Source organism: Coregonus clupeaformis, chromosome 35, assembly GCF_020615455.1.
Source record: "Coregonus clupeaformis isolate EN_2021a chromosome 35, ASM2061545v1, whole genome shotgun sequence".
Lineage (NCBI taxonomy): Eukaryota > Metazoa > Chordata > Actinopteri > Salmoniformes > Salmonidae > Coregonus > Coregonus clupeaformis.
The window spans coordinates 18363616-18386319 of record NC_059226.1 but is presented as its reverse complement, the minus strand read 5'-3'; the positions used below and the strand labels follow the sequence as shown (position 1 = coordinate 18386319).

The window sequence follows — 22704 nt, the reverse complement described above, 5'->3', positions numbered from 1 at the left end:
ACACAATTTGCCATAATACTTTCTTCATCTGCTCTATCAGAACATAAATTATATTAGGAACATTTAATACTGATTTTGTGGTACTGGGGAAGGTGTTAAACGCACACACTTCCGTCCTCAATTTATGCAAGCAAATGCGCGCAAAAAGTGTAGCCTGGCTATTGCAGCTTGGCTAACTAGCTAGCTAACGATATAACTTATTGATTGCATTTCTAGCTAGATCCATAGTTTGGATCATTTAACTTTTCTTGAATTAAACAACATCTCTCTAGAAAAATGGTAAGTGTACTTTATTTTCCTGATTGCCACTGAGCGAATGACTGAAATGGCTAGCTAGCTATCAAACGTAACGTTAGTTATTAAGTTACAAACAAGCTGCCTAATTTCTCAGAGCAGAATGGCGATGCCTATTTGTAGCTATGTGACAGTGACATAACAAGACTCCCAAAAAGGCAAATCACACAGAGTACTTGTTCATGCATGTTATGTATGTGATTGGGGTATTAGTGTACCCAAGTGTAAGATTCCATTTATTCAAGGCCTAGCTATGACAACACAACAGCTGCAACTGAGGGGATGACATGCAAGTGATATGTGAAGAGGTATGTAACGTTAGGCTACAGCTCCTCAGTACAGTATTATAACAATGTATCAGCTGGATGCATGTGATGTTATCAGCAGGAGGGCTGATCTGAATTGTTCAACCAATACACAGACTCCCGATGTTGTGTTCCAAAGCTAGGCTGCTGTGAAATCACTATTCTGTGGTCTGTATATGGTAAATGCTGCAAACAGTAGCAAGCACAGTAGCATTAGTGAGTATGAGGGTTTATGGGTGGCAGATAGCCTGGCCCTAGTGGTTAAGAGCGTTGGGTCAGTAATCGAAGGTTGCTGGTTCGAATCTCTGAGCCGACTAGGTGAAACATCTGTTGATGTGCCTTTGAGCAAGGTATTTAAGCTTAATTGCTCTTTTATGTCAGTCTGGATAAGAGCGTCTCAAAAATGACTAAAATGTAAAAATGGAGTGGTGAAATATTAAGCTCTTCTGTTTTTCTCTCTACTCACTCCTTGTCTCCCTCCTCCGTAGATCCCAGAGCTGTCCAACCCCTCAGTGTTTATGAGGGACCCTCAGAGGGTGGAGGAGATCATTAAGACCATGCAGATGGATAGCACCAGCACTATTCAGGTACCACCACAGAGATCCTATTCAATTAGGATTGTATATGTAATTCTATGGGTACCACACCCAATTTACTCTCCTAGTTCCATCCTGGGAGGTTTGCGTGATAATATGCTGACGATGTCTCTTGCTTTTTCAGGTGATTTCAGACTTTGACATGACCCTCACACGGTTTGCCTACAATGGGAAGCGGTGTCCTACCAGTCACAGTAAGTATTAAAGCTGGGATAGCTTGTACAGAGAAGAGACTAATGTTTTGTCTAAAAACCCATGAGAATTATGTTTGCATCTGTATTATTTTTATAGATATCCTGGACAACAGCAAGCTCATCAGTGAGGAGTGCAAAGCACAGGTATATTTCAAATTTCATCAGAAAAATGACTAGAGCACATGACAGAACTTCCTCTGATTTGGCAGATAAAGTTGTGTAGTTTAGAAAATCTATGACACAGATGAACTGCTTAACTGAGTGAAAAATAACTGTGTGTCTTTTCTAGATGCATACTAGCCAGTTTGTCCTTTCTGAGTGTTGTCTGTTCTCCCTCCGTTCAGCTGAAGGACCTGCTCAACACATATTACCCCATAGAGATAGATTCCAAACGGACAGCGGAGGAGAAGCTGCCCCTCATGGTGGAGTGGTGAGTCACAGCTCTCTCTGAGCCTATCACTGCCCTTCTAGACCTCACTTTGCTGTCAAACTGACCAATACCCTCTGTGCTACATCAGACATAGGCACCTCCCTGCAGTCTCAATAACCCAATGAGTCCCACTGTAATACTGGCGCGTTTTGGACTTCTAACCCCTATTAAACATTGTGTGTTTAAGCTACAGATTTCTGGGTTGTACCATCGGATTCGTCTAATTATTCTGCATCCAACCATTGGTCTGTGTGATTAACTGGGGCTGGGTGTTTGTGAGAAAAGGGTGGATCCCGAAGGGGCCTGGGGCCAGGTCTTTTTACAACAACATCTGTAGAGTCCGAATGGTTTGCGCTACAAACTATTAAAAGCTATCTATGAAAAGCTGAGACTCACGAACACGCATGTTTTTCTCTATGACGCTTACAAGCTACACAAGCATCATTAGAATGTAAGGGGTTCTTCTACATAGAAGGCGGCAGGTAGCTTAGTGGTTAAGAGCGTTGTGCCAGTAACCGAAAGGTCGCTGGTTCTAATCCCCGAGCCGACTAGGTGAAAAATCTGTTGATGTGCCCTTGAACAAGGCACTTAACCCTAATTGCTCATGTAAGTCGCTCTGGATAAGAGCATCTGCTAAATGACTAAAATCTAAATTTAAGATCATAGGAAATCCCAGGACATAGTGTCTATAATACTGTAATAAGCTCACATAGCTCACAAATCCAAATAGTTGTCATTGACTAGTTGGATATTCATTTCCCAATGAGCAAACAATTTCTGTACAGCATTCATATAAATTCATTTTTATAAGATTTCTGCTTCAGACATTTGTCAATAAAACTCACGAAAGCCACTGTTTATGTTCTGTGTTCTACTCGTAGCTCTGGTTGTCCTGAAAATAAAATGGTCAAATACTTCATTGTGAAGCTAAATATAAGGGCTGGACATGTAGATAATTGAAAGTCAAATAAATGAAAAGCTGATTTTTGCTGGGGTCTCGGGACTGATGGGGTTAACCAATCCCCTTGTGCCATGCATCCCATAGGTGGACTAAAGCCCATACTCTTCTGGTGCAGCAGCGCATCAGGAAAGACCTGCTTCAGGATGTGGTGAAGGAGTCTGATGCTATGCTCAGGTGAGAAGACCCTGCTACTTTTGCCAAACCACAATCATGGCTGTTTAGTAGGGTAAAGTAATCTATAGCATACATGGTACCAAATTATGAAGCCATATCAAGTCAATAATGATAATGGTGACCAGGACTATAATGGTAGTGATTACAGTGCTAACTATACTGCTGGCCCCACAGGGAGGGCTACCAGCTGTTCTTTGACCATCTGCAGGAGCACAGCATCCCTCTGCTCATCTTCTCTGCTGGGGTAGGAGACGTGCTGGAGGAGGTGATCCGCCAGGCCGGGGTCTTTCACCCCAACGTCAAGGTCTTCTCCAACTACATGGACTTTGATGAGACTGTGAGTAGGCTATCACTGACACTCAAACCACAGTCTATACAATACAGGTAGCCTCTATGGAATTTGAAAACACTTAGTTTCATTGCATTAAATTAGCTTTTCCTATGCTAGTGACGACACAAAGACTGGGTAAAAGGTTAGTTGTTTGAATGAGGATTTAACCCATTGTTGTCCCTCTTTGTCAGGGTGCGCTGAAGGCGTTCAAAGGGGAGCTGATCCACATCTATAACAAAAGGGAGGGAGCTCTGCTGAACACAGGCCACTTCCAGGAGCTCAAGTCACGCCACAACGTCCTGCTGCTGGGAGACTCTCTAGGGGACCTGACCATGGCTGATGGGGTGCACAGCATGGAGAACATCCTCAAGATAGGCTTCCTCAACGACAAGGTAGGGTACTAATGGCTGCACACACACCAACGCTCTCACACACACTCTCTCTCACTCACACCCTAATAAACCCTCAACCATGCAAAAAGTAACATTTTTGTTTTTACTCTGAAGTTTTATTGAGTGCTTGTTTTAAGGGAATTGAGTGCTTGTTTTAAGGCACAGTCAGCTTGTTCAAACACTGTTTAAATGATGTTGGACATTTACCCTTTGTTAACCGTTCCCTCTGCATGATCTTTCTCAGGTGGAGGAGAGGAAGACGTCCTACCTGAATGCTTATGACATCGTGCTGGTGAAGGATGAGACCATGGAAGTGCCTAACGCCATAATGCTCCACCTCACCTGCACCAAGTGACCTGACCACGAACGTCATCTCACTGGCCAATCAGTAACGAGCGTTCCGACGCTACAGGAACTATGTCGTGCTGGTTTAGGAAGCGCTTGCTCAGAATGTGCCAGTAGTCAGAGACCATGAGCCAAGTCAGAATGGTATTGTTTTTAGGTTGTCTTTTACTAAAGCTCCAATGGCTGTTTGTGTGGGTCGCTGGGGTGGATCCCAGACAGTGTTTTGGAGTCGTCCTTCCATGCTCCTCCAGTTGAGTCCTTGTTGAACACTTACAATTTGAGAGAAACATCCTTTATAGTCCTACTCAACAACCCTATTGTCACATTCTCAGTTGTGTTTACAAACCATCAATAGTCCAACTGAAAGGGGATAGGAAAACTAGGTCACTTCCCGTCTGGTAAATGTATTGGATTTGTGGGGAGTGAAACGTTACTGGTGATATGTATGCCCTGTCTACATATGAGGTACAGTTGAAGTCAGAAGTTTACATACACTTTGTGCATGACACAAGTAATTTTTCCAACAATTGTTTACAGACAGATTATTTCACTTATAATTCACTGTATCACAATTCCAGTGGTAGACCTCCACAAGTCTGGTTCATCCTTGGGAGCAATTTCCAAATGCCTGAAGGTACCACGTTCATCTGTACAAACAATAGTACGCAAGTATAAACCCCATGGGACCAAGCAGCCATCATACCGCTCAGTTCTGTCTCCTAGAGATGAACGTACTTTGTTGCGAAAAGTGCAAATCAATCCCAGAACAACAGCAAAGGACGTTGTGAAGATGCTGGAGGAAACAGGTACAAAAGTATCTACATTCACAGTAAAACGAGTCCTATATCAACATAACCTGAAAGGCCGCTCAGCAAGGAAGAAGCCACTGCTCCAAAACCGCCATAAAAAAGCCAGACTACGGTTTGCAACTGCACATGAAAACAAAGATCGAAATTTTTGGAGAAATGTCCTCTGGTCTGATTAAACAAAAATATAACTTTGGCCATAATGACCATAGTTATGTTTGGAGGAAAAAGGGGGTTGCTTGCAAGCCGAAGAACACCATCCCAACCGTGAAGCACGAGGGTGGCAGCATCATGCTGTGGGGGTGCTTTGCTGCAGGAGGGACTGGTGCACTTCACAAAATAGAGGGCATAATGAGATAGGAAAATTATGTGGATATATTGAAGCAACATCTCAAGACATCAGTCAGGAAGTTAAAGCTTGGTCGCAAATGGGTCTTCCAAATGGACAATGACCCCAAGTTCACTTCCAAAGTTGTGGCAAAATGGCTTAAGGACAACAAAGTCAAGGTATTGGAGTGGCCATCACAAAGCGCTGACCTCAATCCTATAGAAAATTTGTGGGCAGAACTGAAAAAGAATGTGCGAGCAAGGAGGCCTACAAACCTGACTCAGATACACCAGCTCTGTTAGGAGGAATGGGCCAAAATTCACCCAACTTATTGTGGGAAGCTTGTGGAAGGCTACCTGAAACATTTGACTCAAGTTAAACAATTTAAAGGCAGTGCTACCAAATACTAATTGAGTGTATGTAAACTTCTGACCCACTGGGAATGTGATGGAAGAAATAAAAGCTGAAATAAATAAATCTTTCTACTATTATTCTGACACATTCTTAAAATAAAGAGGTGATCCTAACTGACCTAAAACAATGAATTTTTACTAGGATTAAATGTCAGAAAACTGAGTTTAAATGTATTTGGCTATGGTGTATGTAAACTTCCGACTTCAACTGTATGTATGTATGTATGTATGCATGTGGGTGCTGTTGTGTGGATCTAGATGTTGTCTTCTCTGTATAGTTGAAAGTTGAAGGCGTTATGGTTTGTTTGTCATGTATCTTTGTGATATAAAGGGATAAAGGGCAACCTAACCTGACTTTTACCAGTTTGAAACGTCAGTGTTTTGTCCTAGTGTTCTATACACTATAAGCCATCTTTTTTGTTTTGTGAGACTTTGTTCTCCTTTTTCTTGAAACGTGTCTATTCTATGAGAATGATTACATTAAATTATTTCCATTTTAGGCACTTTATTTATTTTCAGCTCTTAACAATAGGCTACTGTTTTATGTGGATATCGTCAGTATGGAATCTAATGATACTGTCATGGTATTATGGCATAGGGTTTTGTGCGTGGCTATGTTTTACAATGGACTTTCTTGGCGCCACAATGCCACCATTTGGTCAAAGTAATAGTAATGCAAGCCATGGATATACACTGCTGAAAAAAATAAAGGGAACACTTAAACAACACAATGTAACTCCAAGTCAATCACACTTCTGTGAAATCAAACTGTCCACTTAGGAAGCAACACTGATTGACAATAAATTTCACATGCTGTTGTGCAAATGGAATAGAGAACAGGTGGAAATTATAGGCAATTAGCAAGACACCCCCAATAAAGAAGTGGTTCTGCAGGTGGTGACCACAGACCACTTCTCAGTTCCTATGCTTCCTGGCTGATGTTTTGGTCACTTTTGAATGCTGGCGGTGCTTTCACTCTAGTGGTAGCATGAGACGGAGTCTACAACCCACACAAGTGGCTCAGGTAGTGCAGCTCATCCAGGATGGCACATCAATGCGAGCTGTGTATGTCAGCGTAGTGTCCAGAGCATGGAGGCGCAACCAGGAGACAGGCCAGTACATCAGGAGACGTGGAGGAGGCCGTAGGAGGGCAACAACCCAGCAGCAGGACCGCTACCTCCGCCTTTGTGCAAGGAGGAGCAGGAGGAGCACTGCCAGAGCCCTGCAAAATGACCTCCAGCAGGCCACAAATGTGCATGTGTCTGCTCAAACGGTCAGAAACAGACTCCATGAGGGTGGTATGAGGGCCCGACGTCCACAGGTGGGGGTTGTGCTTACAGCCCAACACCGTGCAGGACGTTTGGCATTTGCCAGAGAACACCAAGATTGGCAAATTCACAACTGGCGCACTGTGCTCTTCAAAGATGAAAGCAGGTTCACACTGAGCACATGTGACAGACGTGACAGAGTCTGGAGAAGCCGTGGAGAACGTTCTGCTGCCTGCAACATCCTCCAGCATGACCGGTTTGGCGGTGGGTCAGTCATGGTGTGGGGTGGCATTTCTTTGGGGGGCTGCACAGCCCTCCATGTGCTCGCCAGAGGTAGCCTGACTGCCATTAGGTACCGAGATGAGATCCTCAGACCCCTTGTGAGACCATATGCTGGTGCGGTTGGCCCTGGGTTCCTCCTAATGCAAGACAATGCTAGACCTCATGTGGCTGGAGTGTATCAGCAGTTCCTGCAAGAGGAAGGCATTGATGCAATGGACCGCCCGTTCCCCAGACCTGAATCCAATTGAGCACATCTGGGACATCATGTCTCGCTCCATCCACCAACGCCACGTTGCACCACAGACTGTCCAGGAGTTGGCGGATGCTTTAGTCCAGGTCTGGGAGGAGATCCCTCAGGAGACCATCCGCCACCTCATCAGGAGCATGCCCAGGCGTTGTAGGGAGGTCATACAGGCACGTGGAGGCCACACACACTACTGAGCCTCATTTTGACTTGTTTTAAGGACATTACATCAAAGTTGGATCAGCCTGTAGTGTGGTTTTCCACTTTAATTTTGAGGGTGACTCCAAATCCAGACCTCCATGGGTTGATCAATTTGATTTCCATTGATAATTTTTGTGTGATTTTGTTGTCAGCACATTCAACTATGTCAAGAAAAAAGTATTTAATAAGATTATTTAATTCATTCATATCTAGGATGTGTTGTTTAAGTGTTCCCTTTATTTTTTTTGAGCAGTGTATATGCTTGTCTCAAAGAATCCATCCACCTTCAGTCTTGAGACATTGAAAGTACATGAGAAAAGTAATAGCATTTTAAATATTTGGCATGTTTGTATTTTCTCTGAAATGCCATCACTTTCTGTAAAACAGCAGAGTTTTGATTATATTTTAGAGGCCAATTGTTGCCTTTTATGGTCCTGTAAAAGTAATGGTTGACCTATTCGGTCTATGGTGAAGAACATCCAAATATTTTGTACTTTTCATTTTTTGTGTGATGGCAAAACATTTCATTGCCACATAATAACTGAGGTTTTAGTTCTTGGTACAGCCAATGCATCTGATTCTATTGCTATTATTTGTATGTTTTGCAAAATTATAATATAAAATTCACCCAGTTTAAAGATTTGAAATGGAAATCCATTCATTTAAAATGGTGATGTCAATGGTACAGTATGCAAGAATCAAGTCATACATTTCTGTTGAGAAGTGTGTTCGCTACATACTCTACTGAGTGTCACAAAATTGTACATTTCACCTGTATGAGATATGTAGGTATAACAGGAAAACCTCTCCACAATTGTAAATAAAATGTGGCCACTGAACCCTTGTTTCACTTCATCTAGATCTATTTCTTTTTTTGTAAAACATGCCAAAATCCAATTTTGTAATGACCAGTGTGATGCTATTTCCAGGGTACTCTATACTAATGTTATTCCCAGCCTACACAATCCATAGACAATGGACATGGATCCAAAACACAGGAAACAATGCATTTTTTATAGGTTTTTATTAGAAAAACAGATGTTGTTTATTATGTGATGTATGTTCCACAATGCAAGGCACTTAAAAAAAATCTTGTATTGCACAAAATCGCCACTCTTAAAATATACAACCTACAGTCTTAACATCATTTTCATGTCTGGGAAGAGGGGGGTGGGGGGGGAGACAGCCATTTATTTCCATCAGCCATTTTGAAGCCACCTGCATTGCATCCTGGGATGAAGGACCATCCCAAATGGCTGACAAGGTAGTTCAATTAAAGTGCTTTTAGCAAAATGTGTCTCAAGAGTCAAACATTTTTTTTAAAAACATAATGATGCAAGGCTGCAGAATAAGTTATTTATAAAAAGTACAGATGAACCACATTTTCATAAGGCAATTTACAACACATGGAAACAGTCCTTCCTTTAAATAAGTATGGACCATTTTGGGTTATTTTCAACCAGTGTAGGCTGCTGAGGGGAGAACGGCTCATAATAATGACTGGAACGGCATCAAACCGTGTGTTTGATACCATTCAGCTTATTCCGTTCCAGCCATTACCACGAGCCCATCCTCCCCAATTAAGATGTCACCAACCTCCTGTGTTTTCTACATAATAAAAACAATTTAAGGAGCTCCACTAGTTGGTAACCCCCTATTTGCATAGATACTGTCTGTTGTCTCTCTCCGTCCCCACACCCCTCTGCCCGGCTCGACTGTTCCCCCTCACAGCTCCTCATGTAGGGCCTTGTCAGAATCCTCCTCCACCTTCAGTTTGAGCTCCTCAGCCACTATCTTGCCGTCCCTGTTGCGGTCCTGGTTGTTGAACATGTCCTTGATGATGCCGTCAGCATCCATCCCTGGCCTCAGGCGACCTGTGCCCTCCGCCACCTGGAGGTTTATGAAGGCTGTGAACTAGAGAGAGGGAGAGCAGAGAGAAATATGAGAGTTGTCCTTTCAAGAGGTACATAATTTGAAGTATAATTGCAGTTTTAGATTATCACCTAATTTGTTGTCCTGACTTACACAAGGATGTTACCAGCACCAGTGCCTTACCAAGCAAAGGGTAGAATGTATTGGGTGAATCCTGACTTTGATTGATGGATCATGCTAAATGTCTGGCGTGTGTTATCTTACCTCCTCCAGAGGGACAGATAGATCTTTGTTGAGGTCCATGGCAGGGAACAGGGGATCTGGGCTGTCTCCCAGCCACACAAACATGTAGCCGTCAGGCACTCCCTTCTGCAGGTCCAACAGCTCCAGCTCAAAGTGCAGCACGGCACTGCTGGGAACGCCCTTGGCTGCAGGGACATGGAGGGGAGAGTATGATGAGAGACATTGAGACAGTGTCAGAATAATGTCATGTCCAAATGCAAGATATCTCCACGCAGGATTTTTTGTTCTGGGTTTCAAGATGAAAGTGACCCTGACTAGTTCATTCACTCACCTCCATTTTCTCCATGTCCCAGATGGGGTGGGACGATCACCACTCTCTTCTCTCCCACACACATGCCCCTCAGGCCCTCGTCCAGACCCTCAATCACTTTGTTGGCTCCGAGGGTGGTGATGGGGGCTTTCTCATAGTGGTCCCTGGAAGAGGAGGGAGATATTGATCAAGGCCCTGCCGATGCGCCAACGTGCTATCAGTCAGTAGGCATTAAGTATGTAGCCCTATATTTTCTAGGTTGTAAGATGTATATAATATGTAAGATACAGTATATGGTTATAGATATGGCTCGTTTCTATATATTGGTTATATTTTGTCTCATATATTTTCATTTCAACACAACATAAGTAGCTGATAAATCTTCCTGTCTGTTGGCGTGGAGGCCTAGTGATATCAGTCAGACAAGTAGCCAGGGGGGATTAGATTACATGACTGGACCAGGCGTTGCAGTATGGCGTTGCAATATGGCGGTGCGATGGACAGGAGGCGCTCCTACTCACGAGGAGTAGAGCAGGGTGCCGTCCATCAGGGAGCAGTTGTAACGGTACTGGATCAGGTCGTCCACCTCACTGGTCAGGTTGCACTTCTTGGGCTTGCTGGTCACTTTGATCTCAATGAGGTCCTTCGGGTTGTGGAAGTCGATAACGTGGATGTCGAAGACCAGCACGGCCGAGCCAGGGATGATGTCTCCTAGAGTGGGGTGGAGGAGAGTAGAAAGGAATTTGAATAGGAGTATGGACATGAAAATGTGTGCAAACTCAGTGCCTTAAGCTGAGACATTCTATAATACGTGTCACTGAGTCATCATGGACACTGGACAGTAAGATATGTAAATTAAACTCTGACTCCTCCCACCCCAAAACCTTTGGCCAATGCCACAGAGCCACATACTCACCAGTTCCCTTCTCCCCATAGGCCATGTGAGGAGGAAGGATGACACGCCTCTTCTCCCCAATACACAACCCCTGGAGGGCCTTGTCCATGCCCTGGATCACATAGCCCATGCCAATGTAGGTATTGTATGTGCTGTTGCGCTGGTAGCTGCAGAAAGAGGAAACATAGTAAATGCAAATTAGAGTCAGTCTTTACAATGCACCCTTTCACTCACTATTGACTCAGACAAGTCTTGGTTTGACAGACAGTAGATGTACTAAACACATTCCTACCTGGTGTCAAAGCCAGAGCCGTCCTGGAAGGTGCCATTATAGTGGTAACGGATGTAGTCTCCCACCACTGTTTTACGGGTGCAGGTCTTAGGCACCTCCTTGACCACCACGGCAATGTCATCCTTAGGGTTGAACAGGTCAATCATGAAGACCTCAAACACCAGGGTGGCCTGGGATGGAATCACTGTGCCTGGAAGAGGAGGATGGGTGTTTAGAGTCAATTATATTATCTATACACAACCCAATGCAAATCTTACTTCGTCAGAGGGGGTGGTCCACAATGTTGTTTTTAATCTGTAATATGTCTTGTCAACTGTTGTTGTGGAGTGACACTTGAATAAACTTTTCTAGACTCTAAACTCTATGTAGCCTACTATACACTTCCTGTGTTTATCAGCTATTAAGGGCTCAGGCTAGGGGTTATAAACAGTTTGTACCATATCCCTTCTCCTCATAGGCTAGGGATTATAAACAGTGGTTACTACATTTACATTTACATTTTAGTCATTTAGCAGACGCTCTTATCCAGAGCGACTTACAGTTAGTGAACACATTTTTTTTTTTTTATACTGGCCCCCCATGGGAATCGAACCCACAACCCTGGCGTTGCAAACGCCATGCTCTATCAACTGAGCTACATCCCTGCCGGCCATTCCCTCCCCTACCCTGGACGACGCTGGGCCAATTGTGCGCCGCCCATGAGTCTCCCGGTCGCGGCCGGCTGCGACAGAGCCTGGATTCGAACCAGGATCTCTAGTGGCACAGTTAGCACTGCGATGCAGTGCCTTAGACCACTGCGCCACTCAGGAGCTACTAGTTACTAGTAGTTACCATATCCCTTCTCCTCATAGGCTAGGGATTATAAACAGTGGTTACTAGTAGTTACCATATCCCTTCTCCTCATAGGCTAGGGATTATAAACAGTGGTTACTAGTAGTTACCATATCCCTTCTCCTCATAGGCTAGGGATTATAAACAGTGGTTACTAGTAGTTACCATATCCCTTCTCCTCATAGGCTAGGGATTATAAACAGTGGTTACTAGTAGTTACCATATCCCTTCTCCTCATAGGCTAGGGATTATAAACAGTGGTTACTAGTAGTTACCATATCCCTTCTCCTCATAGGCTAGGTTAAAAAAGACAAGGTTAAGACAATGTAATAATTCCATGCGGAAGCATTCGAAAATAAACTAATTAATGGGACCAGCGCCATTGATAACTACTAGCGCCATTGCTAACTAGCAATGCTGGTGGTATTAATTGCAAAGAGTTATGGGAAATTAGAACCATGTTGTCTTAACCTTGTAATCTTTAACATACCTTATAGGCTAGGGGCTATAAACAGTGGTTACTAGTAGTTACCATATCCCTTCTCCTCATAGGCCAGGAAGGGTGGGATGATGATGGTGCGTGTCTCTCCCACGCACATGCCGATTAGACCCTCATCCATGCCCTTAATGAGGTAGCCCATGCCCACGTACGTGTCATAGGTGCCGTTCCTAGAGTGGCTGAAAGAGACATGGATCTAAACGGTTAACACCCGCACGCACACAAACACAGCCTGACTGGTTTTCCAGAGTAGATATGGACCTCACCTGGAGTCGAAGGGTACACCGTTCAGCAGTGTGCCGTTGTAGTGATAACGGATGAAGTCAGTAGCTTCCACGAGGCGCTTGCAGCTCTCAGGTTTGCTGAGGGTGCGTGTCTGGACCTTGTCTTCTGTGTTCCAGATGTCGAGCAGAACCACATCAAACACCAACACAGTGTCAGGAGGGATCACATCACCTAGGAGAGAGAGACAGGTTGGGAATTCATTGTGTGCCACTGGAATATACGATTGGGGCCAACATCAGAGGATAACTATTTGTGGAATTTAGTTTGTACAGGGCACACTTTCTGGCGCCAGGGCCTATGTAAACTGTAAAGGTCATATATGAGAATTAAATTAGTTGTTACCTGCTCCTATACTTCCATAGGCAAGGTGTGGGGGGACAGTAACTTTTCTGCGCTCATTGACACACATGCCCTGGACTCCCCTGTCCAGACCAGTGATGAGAAGCCCCAGTCCCACCTGGCCACTGAAGGGTGCACCACGTTCATGACTGAAGAGGGGGGATGGGTAGAAGAGAGGGGGAGAGAGAAAAGAAGCCACATTCCTCAAGAGCACAAAGATGATATTTATTTCAATGGTAGGCTGGGTCTAGTAAAGTTATTATATTCTATTCCTATTATTATATTAGACTATTTACATTCATTTTAAGTGGTTGTAAACCATTTATCTAACCATATCTGAATGGGTTATGTGCAAAGAATACAATAAGTCATGATCAAAATACAAAAGTAGGCCATAAAATAACTAAATAAGGCCTAAATAATGGATTTTAAGATATAGCCTAGGCCTCGCCTGTCAACCAACTGAATTCAGCTGTTTGTCTTTGCATTGAGTGTAAACGGGCGGCAGGTAGCTTAGTGGTTAAGAGCGTTGTGCCAGTAACCGAAAGGTCGCTGGTTCTAATCCCCGAGCCGACTAGGTGAAAAATCTGCCGATGTGCCCTTGAGCAAGGCACTTAACCCTAATTGCTCCTGTAAGTCGCTCTGGATAAGAGCGTCTGCTAAATGACGTAAATGTAAATGTAAACACCATTGAACTATATTGTGCAGAGCGCCACATATAGGCGTCGTTCGGGGATGCATATGACACGCACCAACGCACACGGCAGTTACAATGTTTCTGTGCAGAAATGCACAGCGCAGTGGCAAAGTTACAATGTATCTGTGAAGCGCAGGGTCTTCGATACAAAGTTTCAAAATGGTTGCTTAGAGGGGCTGCAAATGTAAAGGCCGGACACGTCTACAACAGGCCAACTGCGTGAGACCATATAGTCAAACGAACAAAACTAAAATGTCCTCCAGCCGGCACAGAATTTATTTGCACAGGAATCAGATAGCCTGTCTCTACTTTGATGCGCTTATGCACTATGTCAATAGACCTATCGTAGCTTACCTTGAATCGAACTTCTTGCCGTCGGTGAAGGTACCGTTGTAATGATAACGGACGAAATCTCCCGTTTGCACTTCTCTGGGACAAACTCTTGGAATGTCATACCGATCAATAACCACGTCTTCTAACGGGCCTGGGATACAGCTTACATGGGTTCCCGTTATACAGAGCAAAAATAACGCTAATATTGACTCCATAATAAACGTATTCTTTGGTGTTTTGTTAAAGTATGAGAAACGGACGGATGATTTCGCCGTGACTTCTCCGTTGGCTACAGTCTATAGATGCAGAGAGAGAGAGAAGTGCGGACGTAGCTTCTGCTCATTCAGAAGGGGGAGGTGTGTGGCATCCAATTCACCCCCTCCTTTTTAGAGGAATTCTGTAAACGTGTAAAGTAGCCCTCGGCCATGTCATAAGCCTAGGTATCTGACTCGAGCGCAAGCCGGAGGAAGGGGATTTAAAGCATAGCCTACGCCTACAATAAAGCGTTTTTAGCGTAGGCCTACTATGTAATAACGTTTGTGCTATACTATTTACAAAGCCTTATTATTTGTATGCCTATCGAACATAGACAGTGAGTGAAAGTTATTTGCTCTGTGTGGGAATACCCCACCCGCTTCTATAGAGAAGCTGATTTAACTGGGAGGCGCCCATCTGGCTGAGTCGGAAAGAAAGGCCTAGATAATTATGTTCTCGCAGGTCCTAAATTCCAACCTTTGGACTACTTCTCTATTTAAATATGAATTGTTATTTATCTAACATTTACAAATAGGCCTATGTTAATTTGCTGCTCATATTTTCACTGTTAAAATTCAAAATAAAAAGCATGTCCCTCTCCATTGGGCATCTCATCTGGCATTTCATGTTCCAACATGGTTGCTGGAATGTTTGTAGATCCAACAAACCTACCCATGCAAAAAACAACATTGAAGAGATGTCGAACTTGTGAAAAAGTATTTGCTTTAGAAGTTTAAATATGGCAATAATAGCATATCTTTATTAGACCACCACACAGTCATACATAGGCTATATTTACATATTTTACGCACTTTATTCAGTGTTCTTTTCCTCCAAATATATATTTTTAAATAATGTAGGGCCTACCATCGGCCCATCAAAATGCTAAATTATTAAATGTTTTGTATTTTTCTGTAACTTGGTCAATGTTAGTTCTAAAAATCAAGAGGGCATTATGACCCAGGGACTAACCTAACCCCGAAATCACTGCCTCCGACTGACTCCCTGTGAAACTCCTGCAGAGGAACCCTGACTTTTCTGTCCCCTCCTCTCCGTCTCTCCAAGCCGGGCCAAGGCTCTGTACGTGCAAACAGACATGACCATTCACTTGTGAAGAAAACCCTGGAGAAATTATCCCGAAATCGTGTTTGGTTGGAGAAACGGAGGGCATAATAGAGAATAAGCATAATGGCCCCTAAAAACGTTAAAGAAACCTGGCTTTCATTTGGTTTCTGTGTAGTTTTGGTCGCTCCAGTTCTGGTCGAAGCCCAGTATGAGAAATATAGCTTTAAGAGTTTCCCACAGAAAGATCTGATGCCACTTGAATCTGCGTATGGACATGCTCTGGACCAGTATGGAACGCAGAACTGGAGGGACAGCATCAAGTACCTGGAATTGAGTTTGCGTCTTCACCGGCTCCTGAAAGACAGCGAAGCGTTTTGCAGCCAGAACTGTAGCACTGTCAGTCGGGACAATGATACCCTCTTCGCGGACAGCAGTCTCCGCATCATGCGGCATTTCTTACTCCGGGCTTCGTGCCTTAAAAAGTGCAAAACAAATTTCCCAGTGTTTACAGTGGCCTATCCAAAGAGAGATGTTCTGGAAGCTTTTGAGAAGAGGGTACCCTACCGGTACATACAGTATGCTTACTACCAGGTGAGATCAAATAGTTATTCTGCTGAATGGGTGGACATTAAATACATTTAGGGTAAGATATCCAAATAACGGTTTATAAACGTCTACATGTCTATACTATTGATGGTCACAGTGGGTTTTCCCTTAAGTAGATAATAGGCCTAATTGTAAGAATCTTAGGATATGTTTAATAAATGATTCATTCTAATATTCTCATCTAATTGTAATAACCTGTCTTGGCACACATATTACACCGTTATGCGTAACTAATGCATAATAGGCCGATATTTACAGAGGCTACTGTCATAGCCTGATACTTCAAATGAAATAGCATATAGTAGCTTGTTTTCCATCAGCAATACTTTGTCACAGCGTGAAACAAGCGGGAAAGAATAACGTTTTCCTAGACTTTCCTCAGCCCACCTGTTGAGAATGCAGCAAACTCAGCAGTTGAACACACATGCCACGTCTCTTAAACAGCGCCCCGTTAAACAGTCCCCCAGTAAGAACAAACGCCTTCTTATTTTCTACCAAAGCAGACACCACACGTAGGGCTATGAGGCAGAATACCAGGCAGGCAAATCAACAGCGTTCCCCGTGGCAAAATAAAGAGGGTTTACTTTTGAAGTGAAAGTAAGCCAAACACGCTTGCAACTGGAATGTGTGTAAAATATATGTGTGCAACTATTTCTGCGGCCTGTGCGCACACGTGAGTGTTATAATTTGAATGTTTCCTCAGGCAAGCCTACTCCTCCCTTGGAGAGCATCTTCTCAGGCCATTCCCTCTGCATGCTCTCAGCATCTTCCTCTATTCACATCCAGACGTTCTCATAGGTTTTCCATGCGCGTGTCAGCCAAACCGGTGATCTCATGGCTCTGTTAAGAGCATTCTCCGTTTCTTCACTTGTTCAGATATATTCCAAAAACCCTCCTCCATAAGACAGACCAAGGTCACTGTTTGAATCTACACAGCATGGGTTCTTCACAATTGCCAGGCTTAGCTACTACATAGTAACCTTTGAATATAGGCAGACCATATTCTTCTTACTGCCAAAAGTGTTGATTGACAGTTGATAATTTCAGCACATGCCTTAAAGCCATATAGTGTCAGTGGCTGAAGCACACCTCTTAGCAGTTGGTGAGGTGATTTGAGGTTAGAAGTCATGTTATTCTAAGGACTAAATAGTGTTAGCAGGACCTGCTGCATGTAGAGAACCCCTTGATTCAGCTAGGCATCCATTAGAATGAGAGATAGTGTCTATAGAAGTCATCCAACGATGACACCAAGTACCAGAGTACCAAGACCGACCAATCAGACTACTGGACCCTATATGACCAATAACAATAACAATGATCCATTCTGTATCTCCTCTCTCCCACAGTTAAACAACATAGAAAGGGCCGTGTCAGCGGCCCACACGTTCCTCCAGAAGAACCCAGAAGACCCCTTTATCTCCAAGAACATGAACTACTACAAGACCCTGTTTGAGCTGGACGAGTACCTCATCGACCACGAGGAGCGACCCTACGAGGTCAGTGTGAGGTCAGCGCACAACCCGCCATACAAATCATAACTAGCTCTGATACCCATCACCTGACACAGTAATAGAACTGATGAGAATGGCTTACCAAGAAACACTTCCAAAAGGACTAATTCAAGGTAAAAAGGAGTTGGAGCACTCAACAAAAAAAGCTGTACAATGGATTAAAGTGAGCAAAAATAAATAAATCTCAGCCTTTTTTTTTTTGAGTGCTCCAACTCATTTTTACCTTGAATTAGACCTTGGTAAGTTTTTCTCAAGATTTTTGTCATGGTTGTTGAGCACCCCTCCTTTCCTTTGTTTGCTGAAGCGCGACGGCCCACCTGAACACAGTACTAGAATGATTCATTGAAAATATGTGTTGGTTAGTATGTTATCGATGGCTTTCTCAATCTAAACATGAATGGCTGAGAAACATACTATAGTATTTCTTCACAACTCCGTTAGCAAAAAGTCTTCAAATAGAATGTAGGTTTGAATTCTATCCAAATGTTGGTTGTTGTTCTGCAACTGTATGCTATGTTTCCACCAGTCCTCCTACTCTGCATCCCTCCTGTCCCTTCAGCCCATATCTAGTGTCTCTAACTGTGCTGTCCTTTCTGACCCCTGGCTGTTGTTCTTTCAGCCCATATCTAGTGTCTCTAACTGTGCTGTCCTTTCTGACCCCTGGCTGTTGTTCTTTCAGCCCATATCTAGTGTCTCTAACTGTGCTGTCCTTTCTGACCCCTGGCTGTTGTTCTTTCAGCCCATATCTAGTGTCTCTAACTGTGCTGTCCTTTCTGACCCCTGGCTGTTGTTCTTTCAGCCCATATCTAGTGTCTCTAACTGTGCTGTCCTTTCTGACCCCTGGCTGTTGTTCTTTCAGCCCATATCTAGTGTCTCTAACTGTGCTGTCCTTTCTGGCCCCTGGCTGTTGTCCTTTCAGCCCATGTCTAGTGTCTCTAACACTTTGCTTTGTCCTTTCTGTCCTCCAGCCTGTGTTCCTGAAGGCTGTGAAACTGTATAACTCCGGAGATTTCAGCGCCAGTGCTCGGGACATGGAGCAGGCCACCACGGAGTACCTCAAAATGTACGACCTCTGCCTGGCAGGCTGCGAAGGGTCATATGAGGTCACAGAGTACAAAGACTTCTACCCTACACTGGCAGGTGAGTGTCTGACAAATCCCCATCTACTCATGGTCCCTATTGAGAGGGCAGAGACTCTGGTCATAGTAGTATAATGTTTCTCTCTCTCTCTCTCTCTCTCTCTCTCTCTCTCTCTCTCTCTCTCTCTCTCTCTCTCTCTCTCTCTCTCTCTCTCTCTCTCTCTCTCAGATCTCTACACAGAAGTTCTGAAGTGTAAAGTGAAGTGTGAGGAGAACCTGATGCCCAACGTCGGTGGTTTCTTCGTGGAAAAGTTTGTGGCTACCATGTACCACTACCTCCAGTTTGCCTACTATAAACGTACGCACATGAAAGTGTCACTCCTTCAATAGAAACTTTACTGCACTTGCATTTCATGACCAAACTAGTACAGCAACTATTCAATGTAATAACACTACTTGAGTAGAAGGTTGATATGCAGTTGTCAGATGACCCCCCCTCCCTCTGTACAGTGAATGACGTGCGTAACGCGGCTCCGTGTGCGGCCAGCTACATGCTGTTTGACGCTAACGACCAGGTGATGCAGCAGAACATGGTGTACTACCGCTTCTACCGAGAACAGTGGGGCCTGGAGGAGATGCACTTCCTGCCTCGCCCGGTGAGTAACCAGATTGCTTTATATAACCTTCACGCCCAACTCAGCATCCCAATGTGCCCTGTCAAGACTTAACATGTAATTTCTGATTAATATGAACTATCATCTAGAACAGTGGTATTCAAAGTCAGGGTCGCGACCCCGGGAACTGCAGTGGGATCGGCAAAATTTTTTTGATTGAATGGGACAATATACAAACGTTTTTGAGAAAGATAATTTGAACAAAAACGTTTTATTGAGTAAATATATTTATTGGTTTCTTTTCATTTTCATAAGAGATGACAATGCAATGAATGAAAGGTTATTTGTTGATGTAAAAATCAAAATTTACAGATTCTAGGGAGGGATCCCCATAAATTCTGGTGAAAAAATGGGGTCCTGGCTGAAAAGGTTTGAATACCACTGATCTAGCATTATGGTAATAAACTTTACCCAGATTAACCTCAGCCCTGAACCTGATTCCATACAAGATACATAATAGTTTCAGATTTGGTGTATGGTGTAGCTGTTGTTTCCTTACTAAAATGTGCTATGGAGCACCACAGCTCCACAAAAACCAAGAAAAGGAAAGCTGGAACATATACTGTAGCTATGGTGTGAACACCAACACCCTACAAATTAATTAAAATATTTTATATTCAAATTAAAAAGGATTAGGTCCTATAATTCCTTGGTTATGCTCTACCAGTACAGCACTTGCAGCAGCTGCTACGCCATCAATTAAATAAAACCAACAAAGCTACCTGAAAGATATAGGCCTTTTTGAAACTGTGACAATTTCTAATGGAGTTAGTGGTGCTGTAAAAACTTCATGGTATGCTAACTGGAGGGCAAAAGAGCATTTGAAACAAAGGGAAACAACATAGAATGTTTGGTAGGTTAGCGCCATAAACAAATGAGGACTGTAGCTTTGTGTTCTCCTTGCTTCTTGAGTCAACCAATGATATTGACGCGCCACGTTTGTTGCGCAGGAGGCACTGAGGTACTTTAACCAAACAACCAAGCAGAGGGAGATGCTGGAGTTTGCACTGAACTACCTACAGACAGATGATGAGGTAAGGCTTGCCTGCAAAGGGGTGGAGATGGAAGTAACAGAGGAAACCAGTTTTTATGAGCAGGACAAATTCTTGACAGAAGCACCAAACTCAGAAGTAATAAACTGTAATAAATTGGCTGGTTCGCTTCAAATCTGGCGAGAATTTGGTTCTGGGTTGCCGTGAATATTTCCAATGTGCACAAAATTTTGGGGGTACAGTAGCTAGTATGCTACTTTGCTACTTATTTTGTGACTGAAAAATGACCGGCAAAGTGTTTGAATTAACTTCATGAAAAGAGGTGGGGGAAGGGACCACTGTATCACAGTATTTACTTTGGGGGAAAGCTGATTCTGACTACAGGGGATCTGTGAGGGAGACTACTGTGGAGAGAGTGGAATGGATAGAGATTGAAAGAGGGTCAGTAGCTGGAAGAAAGAGAAATGGAGAGAGATTGAGATTGATAGGGTGAGGGAGGGGGGTTGTGTTTTCCGACAGTGGAGTGTGGTATGTAGCTGGGTGGTGTCGGCCTCTGAGGCCCTGCCACATGGGCTTTTCTCTGGTCAGCCCCTCCCAGCTAACCACACAGCCTCAGCCTAGACCTGAGAGGGGGAGGAGGACAGAGAAGGGGAAAGGGAGGGAGGGAAATTACAGCATGCACTAGTAGTGAGAGATTTATAAGAGCCAAGAGAAAGGCAAAGAAAGTGTGAGAACGATGACAACGTGTGTTAGAATTCTATCCCTGAGATGTCTGCTAAGTGAAATCAAGCCTCATCTTAAAGTGTAGATGTGTTGTTGTATGTAACTCAGTGTTGTGTTCATTGGCAGGATGTGGTGAGTCCAGAGGAGGTGGCTGCTCCCTCGGCCCCCCCTGACGCTGAGTTTGAGGGGATAGGAGATTACGAGGAGTCCTTCGTAGCAGACTGGTGGCAGGAACCCAAAACCAAGGGGGACGCTGGGGAACCTGCAGCCTGACCCCAACCACCAACTCCACCATGAACACCACCCCTCCCCCAAACAGAACACTACTCAATTCCCCTCTCAAAGAATATGGACAGCCCTGCAGAGCCAGACCTTCCCCATCCAGAAGTGCCAGGATACTATATTTAGTACACCCCAAACCCATTAAATTGTTCCATGGTATATATACTATATATTTCACAGCTAAAGGAACACAAAAGGGAGAATTTACATTGCCAGTTGCACACAGTTCCACCATTAGCAAGATCACACAAACACCCACACAGGACCTGTTGAAGGTCAGAGCTGTACATGTCTGAACTGAAAGCTAAATTGTGCATCTGTTTTAGCATAAGGAAAGATGTATTATAATTGTTAATACTGAATGACTGTTATTGTTGTTGTTACATTTCTTATTTAATGAAATGATTTGCCTTTGTGCCTTAGCCCTGGTAATAGGGCACTGAACTATGCCTTCTGTCAATATCTAGGATGTTTGATGTTGAATTCTGACCCATTGGAGGTGTCTTTTGTGGGTCCAGCGGTAAGATAAAAATCCACACAAAATGCCAAGTGAACAACTGCAGAAAGTGTGGAATAAAGTTACATATTCTTTTAGTACATCTCTGTTATTGTCTCTTTCAGCAAATCCATTGCAGGACAGACATATGGTATAATGGAAACTTACTTGTGACATCCTTAGGCTGTGTTTTCACAGGCAGCCCAATACTGATCTTATGCCTAGTTATTGGTGGGATTACTTGAGATACTCTGAAGAGGTAGGGTTTCAGATGTTGGTTTCAGACCCCAACTCGGGTTGGGGTGTAAGGTTTGAGCATAGCCTGAAGGTAGGGAGGGGCAGTTCCTCTTGCTGCTCCGTAGGCAAGTACCATGGTCTTGTAGTGGATACAAGCTTCTACTGGAAGCCAGTGGAGTGTGCAGAGGAGCGGGTGACATGGGAGAACTTTGGAAGGTTGAACACCAGGCGGGCTGCGGCGTTCTGGATAAGTAAAAAAAAATTAAAAAAAAGGAGTTTAATGGCACAAGCGGGGAGCTGTCAACGTGATGGAGAGGTCTTGGAGTGTGCAGGCCTTTCCCGGGAGGGGAAGCTTGCAGAGAGGAGTGTGGAGCACTGCCATTCCACATCTTCATTCAAGGGAACATTTAATGAGGTGCAATGAAGTCTGAAACTAGAAATACATCTAATGGAAAAGAAAAAGGTGTCAGTCAAAAATGTAAATGTATTATCATTGGCAAAGTTCAAGAACATAAAATACAAGGCAATGTACACTTTTCCTAGTCTCTTGAAGTTTCCTTCAAGAATCTTATATAGAGAATCACATTTAGGCAGTAGTTACTGAATATAGTTATTCTAAACAAT

At 43.7% G+C, this 22704-nt stretch overlaps 3 protein-coding genes across 3 annotated transcripts; 2 read left to right on the top strand and 1 right to left on the bottom strand.

Annotated features, from left to right (window-relative positions):
- Positions 1–110: 110 nt before the first annotated feature.
- LOC123482613 (cytosolic 5'-nucleotidase 3-like) lies at positions 111–4560 on the top strand. The gene is made up of 9 exons (XM_045210899.1): positions 111–279; positions 1088–1186; positions 1320–1389; positions 1487–1533; positions 1734–1819; positions 2865–2954; positions 3129–3291; positions 3477–3677; positions 3922–4560. Exons 1-9 carry the CDS (start codon positions 277–279, stop codon positions 4030–4032), a joined length of 870 nt encoding a protein of 289 aa, XP_045066834.1. The 5' UTR covers positions 111–276; the 3' UTR covers positions 4033–4560.
- Positions 4561–9117: 4557 nt separating this feature from the next.
- On the bottom strand, positions 9118–14492 carry LOC123482609 (peptidyl-prolyl cis-trans isomerase FKBP10-like). The gene is made up of 10 exons (XM_045210893.1): positions 14182–14492; positions 13134–13279; positions 12773–12962; positions 12540–12685; positions 11177–11366; positions 10906–11051; positions 10511–10700; positions 10011–10153; positions 9701–9864; positions 9118–9478 (listed from the first exon to the last, which is right to left on the bottom strand). The coding sequence occupies exons 1-10, from the start codon at positions 14373–14375 to the stop codon at positions 9290–9292; spliced, it is 1698 nt and encodes a 565-aa protein (XP_045066828.1). The 5' UTR covers positions 14376–14492; the 3' UTR covers positions 9118–9289.
- A 945-nt stretch (positions 14493–15437) lies between these two features.
- Positions 15438–21941, top strand: LOC123482518 (endoplasmic reticulum protein SC65-like). The gene is made up of 7 exons (XM_045210660.1): positions 15438–16071; positions 17433–17582; positions 18566–18737; positions 18906–19034; positions 19187–19332; positions 20301–20384; positions 21192–21941. The coding sequence occupies exons 1-7, from the start codon at positions 15604–15606 to the stop codon at positions 21336–21338; spliced, it is 1296 nt and encodes a 431-aa protein (XP_045066595.1). The 5' UTR covers positions 15438–15603; the 3' UTR covers positions 21339–21941.
- Positions 21942–22704: the final 763 nt, after the last annotated feature.